This window comes from Lycium ferocissimum, unplaced genomic scaffold, assembly GCF_029784015.1.
Source record: "Lycium ferocissimum isolate CSIRO_LF1 unplaced genomic scaffold, AGI_CSIRO_Lferr_CH_V1 ctg14370, whole genome shotgun sequence".
NCBI classification, from domain to species: domain Eukaryota; kingdom Viridiplantae; phylum Streptophyta; class Magnoliopsida; order Solanales; family Solanaceae; genus Lycium; species Lycium ferocissimum.
Genome location: NW_026715418.1, coordinates 1 through 13,559, shown reverse-complemented (window position 1 = coordinate 13,559; position 13,559 = coordinate 1). Strand labels below are relative to the sequence as shown.

The following is a 13,559-nucleotide window of genomic DNA, read 5'->3' as shown; positions in this document are numbered from 1 at the left end:
TGTTGTGGGGTGTGTGGACAGGAAGTCTGATGGGTGATGCCTTTCTCAGCAAAGAAGGAAGAACCAGCATGACTAGAACCCAACTCCAAGGCATTGTCACTTCTCACAGTTTGCACCTTAGTGTGGAATTGAGTGTCAACCATGGCAATGAAGGCTTTGAGCAAATCAAAAGCATTGCTCTTAGCCCCCATCAAGTGGGTCCAAGTACATCTAGAGTAGTCATCAACAATAGTTAGAAAGTATCTAGCATTAGATGTAGTGGATGTGTGATAAGGACCCCAGTATCTACGTATTAATTGGAAAATGGCGAGAACGGATGTCACTAGAAGGGAAGGGAAGCCTAGTTTGTCTAGCTAAAGGACATATAGAACAAGGAAAAGATTGAGTAGAAGATAAAGATGACTTAATAGCAGGAATGGTTTTCATTCTAGAAAATGGGATATGGCCAAGCCTGAAATGCCACACAACATCCATTTTATTAATATTCACAGAAGAACATACAGATGCTTTAGAGGAAACATTAGAGGTAAAATCATCAGCCAAAACAGTATCAGAAACTGGAATATTACAAACAAAGAGTTTAATGTAAATGAATGACTAGGGACGGAGGTGGCAAAGCGAAAGCAGAGACAATGGAGGAATAGTCAGCTTGTATAAGCCATTGTCCAACCTACCAAGAACCAGTGGCTTCCTCTGAGAATGGTCCTGAAAAAGGCACAGATTCTTGGTAAAATGGGCAACACCATCAAACTGGGAAGCTAATTGATATACAGAGATGAGATTGTATTGGAAAGTAGGAACATATAACACATTATGTAGAGTAAAATTTGGAAACAGATTTAAAGATCCAAAGATTAGTTACCTTGACCTTATAGCCATTAGGTAAAGAAACAAGGGCGTGGGGGGATAGAAAGGGGTCTAATGTTAAATAGGAGAGACAATTTGGAGGTCATATGATCAGATGCCCCTGAGTCTATGATCCATACTGAACTATCAACCTTTGAAAATAGACAAGGTTTGAGCAAAACACTATGAGTAGCAACTCTACCTGCAAAGTGAGCAGATGCCATGAGAGAATGAGATGATCCAGGTGATATGTGAGTTTTGTGTAGTAGGAACTGCAACTGAGAGTGCTCATCTTTGGTTAAACCTGATCCCTCATAAGTCTGATCAGGAACAGTCATTTGAGTACTCTCATTGAAAGGAACAAAGCTGGTGGATGAATCAGTAGGATAACTCTCACAAGCAGCTTTAGCAGCAACCTTTCTAGGACCAGAATTAGGACCAGAACCCTTAGTGAATTTAAAGTTTGAAGGGTAACCATGAAGCCTGTGACATTTCTCAATGATACGCCGGTCCCTCTTGCATTTGCAATATAGAGATGCTTCCGAGGATCGATTGTACTTTGGGAGCAAACTTAGATCCACCAGTGTTAAAAGAGGCATGGAAGGAGGCTGATTCAGATGGAAAAACAGTACTAGCAGAGACTTGTCTTTGCTTTTCATCACTGAGAAGGATGCTATAAGTAGTGTCCATGGAAGGAAGAGGCTTAGTCATAAGAATGTTACCCTCACTGACATAAACCCATTTAAACCCATGAGAAACTGATAGACCTTTTGTTCCTCCTCAGATTTAGCACCCCCAATACAATTACACCTATTCTCAGAATGAACAGAGATTGAAGCTAACTCATCCCACAATTGTTTTATCTTGGTAAAATAAGAAGCAATGTCAAGAGAACCTTGGGAAATGTGAGCCAAGGCCTTTTTTAACTCAAATACCCTAGCACCATCAGCCTTACCATACCTAGCTTCTAATTCCCTCCAAATGTCCTTAGCAAACTCAGAGTATACAACAGACCTATGTATTTCCTTAGTGACAGAGTTGGCTGCCCAAGCAACTACTAGATCATTGCAACGCTGCCATTGTCGGAGAAGAGGAGATCCTTCAGGAGGTTTCTTGATAGTGCCATGGATGAAATCAAGCTTATTTCTAACGATAAAGCAATCAAAATTGACCCGCTAACTACCATAGCAAGTTCCATCAAACAATTCAGAAACTAAAGACGAAGCTAGCAAATCAGATGGGTGAACATACAAAGGGTGACAGGGGTGTGTATAGTCATCTGGATGAAATGGTACATGCGAAATAGGGGTTGTACCCGTCATTGAAGTATTGGTACCAGCAGCAGTACCATTACGGGCAGGAATTTGAGAATTGTCGGTGTTCGTCATCGATTAATCAACAGCAACACTCAATGGCAAAATAACAACCACGAGATACAACGCACCAATAATACGAGAACAATATCGACAAATTGCAAATAAAAGAAACCCTAGAAATCCTAATTCGATCGATTTTGAGGGAAAACAAATCAGAAACCCTAACTTGATCGAATTGGGGAATGAATGTTAAGAATGAAAGAATACCACTCCTCTTTGCAACCGAAAGAGGTACGGCCTTGACATACAATATTCCACCGGAAGATTAGCCGGAGAACCACAAACTTCGCCGGAAAACTGATCGCCGATGAACCTTTGACGAAGGAAACTAAAAAAAACCACGGCTGTCTACACCGTAAATCACAAAAATATACAGTGTAAACCTCGCTCTGATACCATGTTAGCAGCGGAAAGAAACTTACAATCTGAAGAAATTGATGAACGAGTTCAAAGTTTAGAGAGATAAAGAAGAGAGAGAATGTATATTAGATTGAAATGAAAAATGCGAATAATCGATCTGCCGTCCAAAGGCATATATCAACATACATAATAACAAACGGGGCTTTTTGGATTGGGCTCGACCCGGTACAAATAAATGAAATGGCCCAAGTGGACTAAGACTAATCTGGGCTAGTCTGAATAAGTCCAACAATCTTGCTGCTGTAGTTCCATCATAACAGCAGAGTTCCAGCCCACCAAACTCAACTTTCCTACCCATTTTCGACCTCCTCAGCACTATAATGACATATAGATGTGAACTTTTAATATGGTGCTTATAATTTGATTGAATACCCACAAAAATATAGGTTGAAGGGTGTAAGAAAAGAACGATCTTGAAGGTTTTAGTGAAAGAACACAGTGGGCAAAGTAGCAGAGCTAGCGCTAGCAGTATTTTGGCATATCAACAGCACCAATATCTACAAACCGGTAAACAGCAGAATACATTATTTAAACATCTTTAATATGTTCATCCAATATTTACAAACCGATAAACAACAGAATACATGATTTAAACATCTTTAATATGTTCATGGGCACGGTATAATTTGCAAAGTAAAAGATGAAACAGTTGTTAGCATGATCCTTTTTTTTTTTTTTTTTTTTTTTAATTAGAATGCTCGTCATTCAAAATCCTTACTGCAAGGATATAATTATTATCAACAAAGGTGAACAAATAAGTTGCTTGAATGACAAAAGAGGTCTGAAAGCTTTGTATTAGTTCTCAAAATAGAAAGGAAATGAATACCAACCTCGGGTAATTGGATGAATATAAATGCGACTTAAAGACGTTTTCTAAAAATTGAAGATTCTTGTTGTTGAAGAATGCATTTTATTTCTTGTAGAGATTAAGTTCATTTCAGTTCTAAATTTGGCTAATTAGTCCCCTAATATTAATGAATAGATTTGGTCTCATGTAAAAAGAAAAGAATAGCGAAATTCATTATTTTACTGCTGAAACAAAGACTATAGATAAAGAGATAATGTAATAAGGAATGGGATACTATTTTCGATGAATAACACAATTATATTAAATCCAGAAACACACATCAGCAAAAATAGCATACCGTATTGAGACTTATGTTGGTACACAGTCAGGATTAGTAGTCGTGATAGTGGAAGTGTCGGCAACCAATTTACTAAGCTAGCTAATACTCCCTTATAAACACTATTATAAACCATCAAGACACAAGCACATCATTAAAGTAACAACAGAAAGAAACACATACCTCAACTTCATTATCCTAAAATTTGTAAATACGAAACTACCAACTCTTGAAGGGTGAAGCTAATCTCTCTTGACTGCTACAAAGTTCAACTAAATGTCATTATCATTCCACATGAATGTTGCAGAAAACTAAAAAAAGAAAAACAAAGAACAAAACGTAAATATAATCTCTAAAAGACAGAACCAAATATTTATATGCTCACCAAGAAAGTAGAGAGAAAATTACATAGAACCCAGAATTAATTCACATACAATCAAGAAAGATGGAAAACGATACTGCTCTTTTGTTTAAAAAAAAAAAAAAAAAAAAAAAAAAAACTGAACACCCAGTAGCAAAAGATACCAAAAATGTTGAATTCAACTCTCCATAAATATCTTATTTAAGTTGTTTAAGGCAGATTACCAAACACCTTCACTGCGCTAAGAGAAACCCACCACATTGTTGTAAAATTGAAAGCATATCTGCTTCCACTACTTCTTTGCGCAGCAGTTTTAAAACTGGCAACCACCGTTTTGGTGGAGAGTGTGAAATTAACAAGTTACGTGTTGGTTTGAATTTTACCTACATGAGAATTTTAATTTATTTTTATAATGTTAATTCATTGTGTATAATTCCTTCATTGTTCAACTTTGTATTTATTTCTGGGAATATTTAAATTACAATTTGACATGATTAATATTCTTTAATATTTATGATTAATTTATCTATTAAGATTTTACGTGATCTTTGCATCTAAAATGGTGAATCTTATTGATTATCCTTTTCTTTTTTAAAAATAAAAAAATGTGGTCCTTTATTTTAGCATGAAGAATTTAAATATTACCTTTGATCCTGAAGTTTGATATGCTTTTCGTAAATTTTTTAATATCATCATATGCGTTGTTTTGCTTTTTATTACTTTCTCTACTGACATTTTTATAAAATGAGATATCTCTCATCATATATTAACACCGTATAACATCAGATTCTTGGACCATTATCATTACTTTTATTACATTAAAAAATCATTTAAAAGACAACCAAAATATGCGAAAAAATTAGTATCACTTACTCAACCGATTAGGATTTGGACTATGATTAATTCAAATTTAAAATCAAAGTAAAAAAGAAGAAGCCAACTTCCACGTCTAATCTAATATAATTAGAAATGCCGCAATTGTCGACCACATCATTAGCTTAGCACATTAATTTTTTAACTAACTAATTTTATAAAACTGTAAATTTCAACTTTTTTGTTTTAATATTTTCAAACTCCAAATCTTTTGGAGCTTTGTCCTAAAAAGTGCCACTTGTCGTTCTAAGGTTATGCCACTTGGCTTAATGTGGGGGCTTCTTCCTATGCTTTTAATAATATATAGATATAGATTACATAGAAAGAAAAATACAAAAAAAAAAAAGAAGAAGAAGATAAATGTAACTCATGTGTTTAGGATGTGTCACGTCACCGGGCCTTTGTCCTGCAATTATATAGATATATAGATTGTTAACTCACTTCCACTCTAGTTTCACCTTGATATCTTCTTAATATGTTTTTCCTGGGAAATAACATCTATGATATAAACCAACATTTCTCTTTGAAGGCAAATTGATGGCGGTTCTATGAATTCCACTGAATTCATTGTTCATTCTTAATTCATCAACAATTATTTCTAAATTTTCCTGAACTTCTCTCAATATGTCAGACTATCCCGAGTTATTGGCGCGCCTTAGCAATATAACCTCTAATTCATAGCAAGGTTAGGCGTTGTAGCTCTTGATGAAGTCTACATAACAGATTTGAGGAGTATTTCAAGTGAAATAATGATTCACGCATAAACTTTCAACTTTTTGTTTTTCAGTGAAATTCATTCAGAAAATAAAATTAAACAACTTTAACCTAAAATACTTTTTTTTTTCCGTCAAGTTTCAACCAAATCATGTATTAAGTCTACGCACCACAAATCCCAAATGCTCCATGGGAAGATTCTTAAGTAATTACATAAGTTATCCTTCATAAAAAGTAGAATTAGCAATGTAAAAATAAAGGCACATTACTTGTAATAACGTATTAAAATACAATGATACTCGTGTCACTTTTTATACAATATTAGAATATATAAGTTAAATTCTGGAAAAAAAAAAGTTCGGGGATATGTTTTCCCAAGTCCTACCCAAAGGCAAGAGTCTTAACTCATTTCCTCCTATTTTCATTTTAGAAATTGCACGGTTTATCCTTCAAATGGGCTGGTCTTTAATTTTTGCCTTAGCAGTCAAACTTATGCATAGCAGCATAAGTTTTTTAGGTCACCAAACATAACTTATAGAATATTATGATGCCAAAACTTATGTCCCACGAAAAAAATTATTTGTTATGAGGGACAAAAATTATTTGTTATGAATTTTACCTACATGAGAATTTTAATTTATTTTTATAATGTTAATTCATTGTGTATAATTCCTTCATTGTTCAACTTTGTATTTATTTCTGGGAATATTTAAATTACAATTTGACATGATTAATATTCTTTAATATTTATGATTAATTTATCTATTAAGATTTTACGTGATCTTTGCATCTAAAATGGTGAATCTTATTGATTATCCTTTTCTTTTTAAAAAATAAAAAAATGTGGTCCTTTATTTTAGCATGAAGAATTTAAATATTACCTTTGATCCTCAAGTTTGATATGCTTTTCGTAAATTTCTTAATATCATCATTATGCGTTGTTTTGCGTTTTATTACTTTCTCTACTGACATTTTTATAAAATGAGATATCACTCATCATATATTAACACTGTATAACATCAAATTCTTGGACCATTATCATTACTTTTATTACATTAAAAAATAATTTAAAAGACAACTAAAATATGCGAAAAAATTGATATCACTTACTCAACCGATTAGGATTTGGACTATGATTAATTCAAATTTAAAATCAAAGTAAAAAAGAAGAAGCCAACTGGCCAACTTCCACGTCTAATCTAATTCTATTCTACTATATAATAAGTGTGAGCCCTTAGACGACCAAGGGCAAATCCGTCATTTAGCTTTTCTCAACATAAAAATTCCAGAAGAATCTTTCCACTTCTTTCATCTTTTTGTTCCAACTATGGAGAAAATGGGTTGGACTTGAGAATTCTCTTTTCTCCAAACTTTCGACGATCGCTCTTCGACGGATGTGCAATTTTCGGTCGCTTTTTGTCTCAATCTTTGCCCTAATCGATTTTTTCAATTTCACATGACTAATGTTATTCTACCTCGGTGTTAAATCCGAATTCATTTCATTCCTTTTGTTTCTCAATTTCGTCCTTAATCTCTTACTGCAGAATGCACTTTTACCCAGATTAATACTACTTTAATTGACTTTTCTATATAGGAAATATCTCATAGAGATTTTATAGATTCAAAATTTAGTCGGTGTAGTCTCCGCAACAACCAATGATGGGTTTTCTTTTTCGGATTTTATGGTAGTGATATGTGTGTGATTTATTTATTATATTTGTTTCAATTTTGTTTTCATGCCATTTATAGCATTTGGAATGCCGGAACTTACATTTTCACATTAAGAGCTCGGCTATGTTCCTTAACATTCAACAAGCTAGACACGTATGTAAAAGCTTACAAATCAAACCAAGAAAGATTCTGTTTTGTTTGCCTACCTCCTCACGTGGTTGTATTCTCTTATGTTTCTCTTTGTTCTTGATTCGCTTGATGTTACTTCTATGCATAACTGACGTGTTTCATGGGGTAATTTGTTTTAATTTATAATTTTATGCAGGATTTTGGGATTTGAACTTAGGTTTTGAAATTGGGGGTTTCTATGTATTTACAACTGCAAGATTTGAATCTCAGACGTGAATATTGATGATTCCATCCGAACCGTGTGGATTAGATACGAATGTAGTCGATTATCCAATTTTTTTTGGGATTTTACTAGATAAGTCCTTTTCCCCTTATAAATATAATTATAATCAACTATGCATGTCTCTTAGTTTCTTTTTGAGTTTCAAAGAGATAGAACTATGAGCGTGGAACTCATTCGGAACTTCACTAGATATCTTCACTCTTCAACATGGATAGCTACAGACAAGTAGGGAAATGGACAACTTCTTAGTGTTTCTTCATATTTTTCAGCCATGCATTTGTTATTTTACAGTTAGAAACACCAATTGAACCTCCATATTGCAATTAGTCCTTATGAACGTTGTTTGGTGAAAATTTAATACATGAGCCATTACCAAATATAATACTCTCAATTTTTTTATTTCATAGGTCTTTGAAAGTGGAAATTGCTCGTGCATTGTGGGGAAAAAGGGATAACGCTTCAACTATAAGAGGTAATTTCTATACTCTTTTTATGATGTTATGTGTTTAATTATGATGTTAAATTGTTGTACTTTATATTTTCTATGCATATTGTATAGATGTGTCTACTTTAGAAATAAATTAAATGCTAGCTTAAGATTACAAAATTTAGACTTTAATATAGAAATATCATGAAACGCGCGAGATTGTTGATGGTTGTATTATTCGTGTGATTCAATATAGTTATTTCGATTTTGTCTTTCATTCCATTTTAGTGTTCTGAGGAGCTAAATTTATAGATGTTGAGTCTAGCAATGTGCTTTATTTGGAAGGAGTCACTATTACTGAAGAAACATTGTCTAAGGAAGCCTAGCCTACTATCCCAAAAGAGGAGTGGGGAGACGAGAAGAATGTGAATGCAAAAGGAAAGTTAAAAGTCCCGAGCTCTGCTGGCTGTAGTCTTCGGGATCTCTTTGGATTTACTTTCTTTATCATTTATCTGTTCAAGTAATGTTATTCTTGAGATACCTTGATGAAATTTCTGTTAAGGAGCTATCGTGGTAAGAAATTTTGGTGTTAGCATGTCTATTAAGGTACCCTAATGAAAATGTTTGGTAAATGTTTGTTGTTATGTCGCGTGTTTATTAGACCATAATGCCATGATGACAGCCTATTTGTTTACCACAAGGGGGTAATCTACAAGGAGGTTAATTACATAAAGATAATACGTAATTAACCTTATACAAGTTACGTCGCCTCTGAGTGGTTTTGCTTTGTTTGTGTGAATAAGGTTGTTCTCCAGATTTGTTCTTTACCATTCTCACCGAGAGGTTTATTGTAAATGAGTGTGTTTTCATAATCAATTTTCTTCAAAAATTCTGTTGAATGACATATATTTATCACACATTCATGATTCACCCTTCAGGCATAACACTTATGTTCAAAATGAGCTCACAGGAGGTCCGAGGAGAATAGAAAGGTTTGTGTATTATTAGTTGCATCAAAGTTCAGGGAAGTGAATACTAAGTTATCTTTTGTAAAATTATGAGGAAAGGACTAAGAGAAATTATAGAGAAAAGAGATTCCATTAGTGAAATGGCCAAAGTGCTTCGGTAAGAAACATTTATCGCACCGATTTGATAGTCAATGTATCAAGCATCATAAAAGGCGAGAGGTGCGGGGAATGTAGCCGGGTCAGAAGTATAAAAGTTTCTATGTCGTACTTCCCTAATGATTCACAAAAGAAGAGCCTCTTAGACTTTTAGGCGTTTTGAGTTTTTAAAGTACATTTCTGCTATTTTCCAAAATATTCACATTTTTTTTTTTTATAAACGTTAAGTGCATTGCAGTACATAAAGAGTTGAAATGATAATGTCGATTTTTAGCCGGTACTAGATATATAAACTCCTCCGTAAGGACTCTTTAGATTTTCTTTTCTTAGTTTGGGCTTAGCAAATAACCTATCACATTATTGCTGAATTCATGGGCCATTTCACAAAATGAATGTGATAATAATTTTGTGTGAGTGTTCTGTCTAATAAAATAACTGGTGATAATCTCTTTGATAATCAATCTTTGTTTTAGAATTATGGAGCTTCTTGATAGTGCTCGGTCAAACTCAAATTCTACTCGAGCTCATCATCGGTTGAGCATAAAGAGAAAATTTTCGATGTATTCGTGCCTTCTTGCGAGAGGGCGAAAATCTAAAACTACGGATTAAGCGCAACTATGTCACTTTCTACGTTCACAGGTTTGTGTGTCTCTCTTTTGAGAAACATTAAGAGGTACATGGTACAGCTACAAATAATTTGTATGTCGTGTTCTTAATTTTATTGGTTTCATTGACAGGGAAAGAACTAAAAGAGGACAAAGCTTGGTTTGCTTTTTACTAAAAGCTGATACACTTACAAACTAAGGCTCGTGAAAGAGGTTGATGTGAAGAACCATTGGAGTGATTTATATAACGACATCAAGTTAGCTACAAAAGGTGAGTTATAGAAGGATAATTCTATCTTATCTTGCACATGGATGTCGAAAATAGATGACCGGTGTTTATGTAGTTCTATATTATTTTTATTATAACGATCGTGACGCCTTTTCAATTTTTGGCACTAATTAATTACTGCAAATCGATATGCCCATGCAAAAATCGTTGTATCAAGCTTGTTCTTGGTTACTGGTTGATATATGTGCATGTGCAAGTTTTCCTTCTTTATTTGTAGATACAAGTTTCGAAATATATGCCTAGATGCATGTTTTTGGTTCTACAAAAATCAAAATGGTATTTGAGTATGAAAATGGGTCCTTTACGGTCTTATTGAGGGTGAAATTGGTGTTTAGCAATACAATCTATTTTGGGGGATAAATAACCATCAAAGTAGGTTAGCGTCGGAAGAAATTGAAATACATTCATTTGGAAGTGATGAAAAAAATATTCTTTCTTTTTTCAATAGCACCCAACTGACTTTAATATTAATCATTGGGAACAAAAAGTCCCAATTGTTGGAAGTGATGCAAAAAAAAAAAAAAAAAAAAAAAAAAAAAAAAAAAAGGTCCTAAGATGAACATCCCCTAGGTTTTAAGAAATCTATGAAGTGGTCGGTGGTGTACCAACAAAAAGCTTGCAATGGTGTTGGCCATACGGTAAGAAGAGCTTTGTAGGTGTCGAAACTATGGGATGGTATTGGCCATAATAGGAGTATTCCTAATATTGATGTAGGTGATTTCCTGTCCTTTAAGAAGTGTAGCAGAAGACTTCCCTGAGAAATTGTTACAAGGGGTTTCTATTTGGTGGTTTCTCTTGTGCATATGCATTAAATGATAGAGGACAGTTGTTGTGGTTAAAGAAATTTGCTTATATTGACTAACTGAGGTTAGGTAAAATAATTTTGTCCTCCTAAATAAAGAGCTATTACCCTTTTGAAAGTTTTGAAAGAAATCATAGTGAGTGGGAAACTGGGAAGTATCTTCAATTGTTTCAGCTTATGATACAGAGAATCTTTACAATATCCTTTTAAGACATCATACGGTACGGTTGATCTATTGATCTAAGTGTAAGGAAGCGACTTGAAAAATACTTTAGCCGGTCATAGTAGTTCCGAGAAGAATTTAAAATTGTGCCTAAAGTAATCAAGAAGTTGGAGATTTCATCTTTATGCACGAATATGAAGTCAAGTAAATTTTGGATGAACTCAAGGATACTGCCTGAAAAACTAAGTATGTATATTACTAATTTAGATCTCCTCCATTTTTAGTTCTTTTTCTGATCTGAATAATACTTGCATAGCTTTGTGATTTGGCAATGTGACACACAATTTTTATGGAGCCAAATCCTTTTGACATTGCAAGAGATTTAGTTATGCCTACACTCAAATTGAGAAAGGCACAACTGCTTGACCCTTATAAGGCAGTTTAACTCGAAAATGTATCCTCTAATTTGTAACAATAGTTGTTATTATTTCTTTGTCTCACTACCTACTGAATAGTAACTACTGTGTTATAATTTTGAAGTCAAAATAGGTAAGAAACCGATCAGAAGGAAATGTTTTAAAGCCAGCTTTCTGTATTTTAGAGCTTTCACCACATATAAATTACTAATCCCACCATCCCAATTTATGTGATACTCTTTACCTTTTCGTCAATCCTAAAAAGAATGGCACCTTTCTATATTTAGTAACAATTTAACTTTGAACTTCCCATATCAACAATTATTTTGTAGGGAAATAAAGTCTCTACTCAGCTTGCTTCTGACTTTTTGTCTTGTACATAGACGTTTCAATGACCTCAAAAGTCATGGAACAAAGGTAAGAAAATTTACACTGTGACCTAATTTAACTGCAGTTTTGCAAGTTAAACTAATGCTTTTTGACATAATGTCATCTTCGGTGAATGTCGGTTCTACGATGTTCTAATTGCTGATTGACCTATTTTTCTTCGATTGACCCGGTAAGCTCTCATCTCGATTTAGTTTCTTCAGTGTTTCTTGTACGTCAATGACTTATTTCTCTGAAAATCATGTGCAAAGCTGAATTTATTTACAATTGTTGCATATATAAAGGTGATAAAAGCAAACCTGAAACTATAGGACTTTTCTAAGGCACCTTTAGATCTGACTTTTGTTTGCGAGGTAGCTTTTTTCCTTATAAGAGATGGAGCACATGTGGATGATGAGGAGCACAAGAAAGGATGCAGGGTGCTTAACAAGCTTTAGATGAGCCTAGCATTAGTTGATGCTTGTAAGACAATGCTCGGATGTAAAACCACACAGGTGTCATTAGCCACTTAATATATTCAAGGCATACTCCCTAAATACGTGTGCTCAAATTTGTGAAGTTGGCTGCTCCTGATGCTTCTTTAGTTCCTTGGTAATTTTTTTGGTAGACTATTAGGCTGGTTAGTGTTAGATTAACTTGGCTGGTTAGTGTTAGATTAACTTTCGGATGGATTCAATGATACTCATTTATGGAAGAAGAGTGGAGTAGCTCTTTAGCTTCCAAATTTATCTTAGGAGTTTGGATTGGAGAGTTGATCTCCTAAGTCAGCTTCTTAAAACATTCTTCGAGGCTATATTGACAAAGAAAATTCTTTCTTACTTTATAGCCCACATGTCTATCGTTACACATGTACATTGTTACTTTTGCAGAAACAAACTTCTAATTTTAGTATAGTTCGTGTCTCCCATCTTTATATTCTATCAAAATTAAACTGACAGAAATAGACAATAATTTGGGCACAGGCCCGTGCCTTGCACGGGCACACCACATCTAGTATAATTAGAAATGCCGCAATTGTCGACCACATCATTAGCTTAGCACATTAATTTTTTAACTAACTAATTTTATAAAACTGTAAATTTCAACTTTTTTGTTTTAATATTTTCAAACTCCAAATCTTTTGAAGCTTTGTCCTAAAAAGTGCCACTTGTTGTTCTAAGGTTATGCCACTTGGCTTAATGTGGGGGCTTCTTCCTATGCTTTTAATAATGTATAGATATAAATTAATGAGAGAAATAACACATAGAAGGAAAAATACAAAAAAAAAAAAAAGAAGATAAATGTAACTCATGTGTTTAGGATGTGTCATCGTCGGGCGCTGCAATTATATAGATATATAATTGTTAACTCACTTCCTCTCTAGTTTCACTTTGATATCTTCTAAATCTGTTTTTCCTGGGAAATAGCATCTATGATATAAACCAACATTTCTCTTGAAGGCAAATTGATGGCGGTTCTATGAATTCAATCAATTCATCGTTCATTCTTAATTCATCAACAATTATTTCTAAATTTTCCCGAACTTCTCTCAAAATGTCGGGCTATCCCG

General features: G+C 33.9%; 1 protein-coding gene across 1 annotated transcript; it reads right to left on the bottom strand.

Moving 5' to 3' along the window:
- Positions 1–594: 594 nt before the first annotated feature.
- LOC132042266 (uncharacterized) lies at positions 595–2,234 on the bottom strand. The gene is made up of 4 exons (XM_059432861.1): positions 2,142–2,234; positions 1,569–2,021; positions 1,049–1,454; positions 595–705 (listed from the first exon to the last, which is right to left on the bottom strand). Exons 1-4 carry the CDS (start codon positions 2,232–2,234, stop codon positions 671–673), a joined length of 987 nt encoding a protein of 328 aa, XP_059288844.1. The 3' UTR covers positions 595–670.
- Between the last annotated feature and the right edge of the window lie 11,325 nt (positions 2,235–13,559).

Excerpts from the sequence above, each read along its gene's own strand:
- LOC132042266 (XM_059432861.1), bottom strand. The coding sequence starts at position 2,234 with ATGACGAACACCGACAATTCTCAAATTCCTGCCCGTAATGGTACTGCT. Across the intron at positions 2,022-2,141 it reads GTACAACCCCTATTTCGCAT|CGGGTCAATTTTGATTGCTT; the intron begins GTACCATTTCAT and ends TATGGTAGTTAG. Across the intron at positions 1,455-1,568 it reads ATGGGTTTATGTCAGTGAGG|CCTCCTTCCATGCCTCTTTT; the intron begins GTAACATTCTTA and ends CATCTGAATCAG.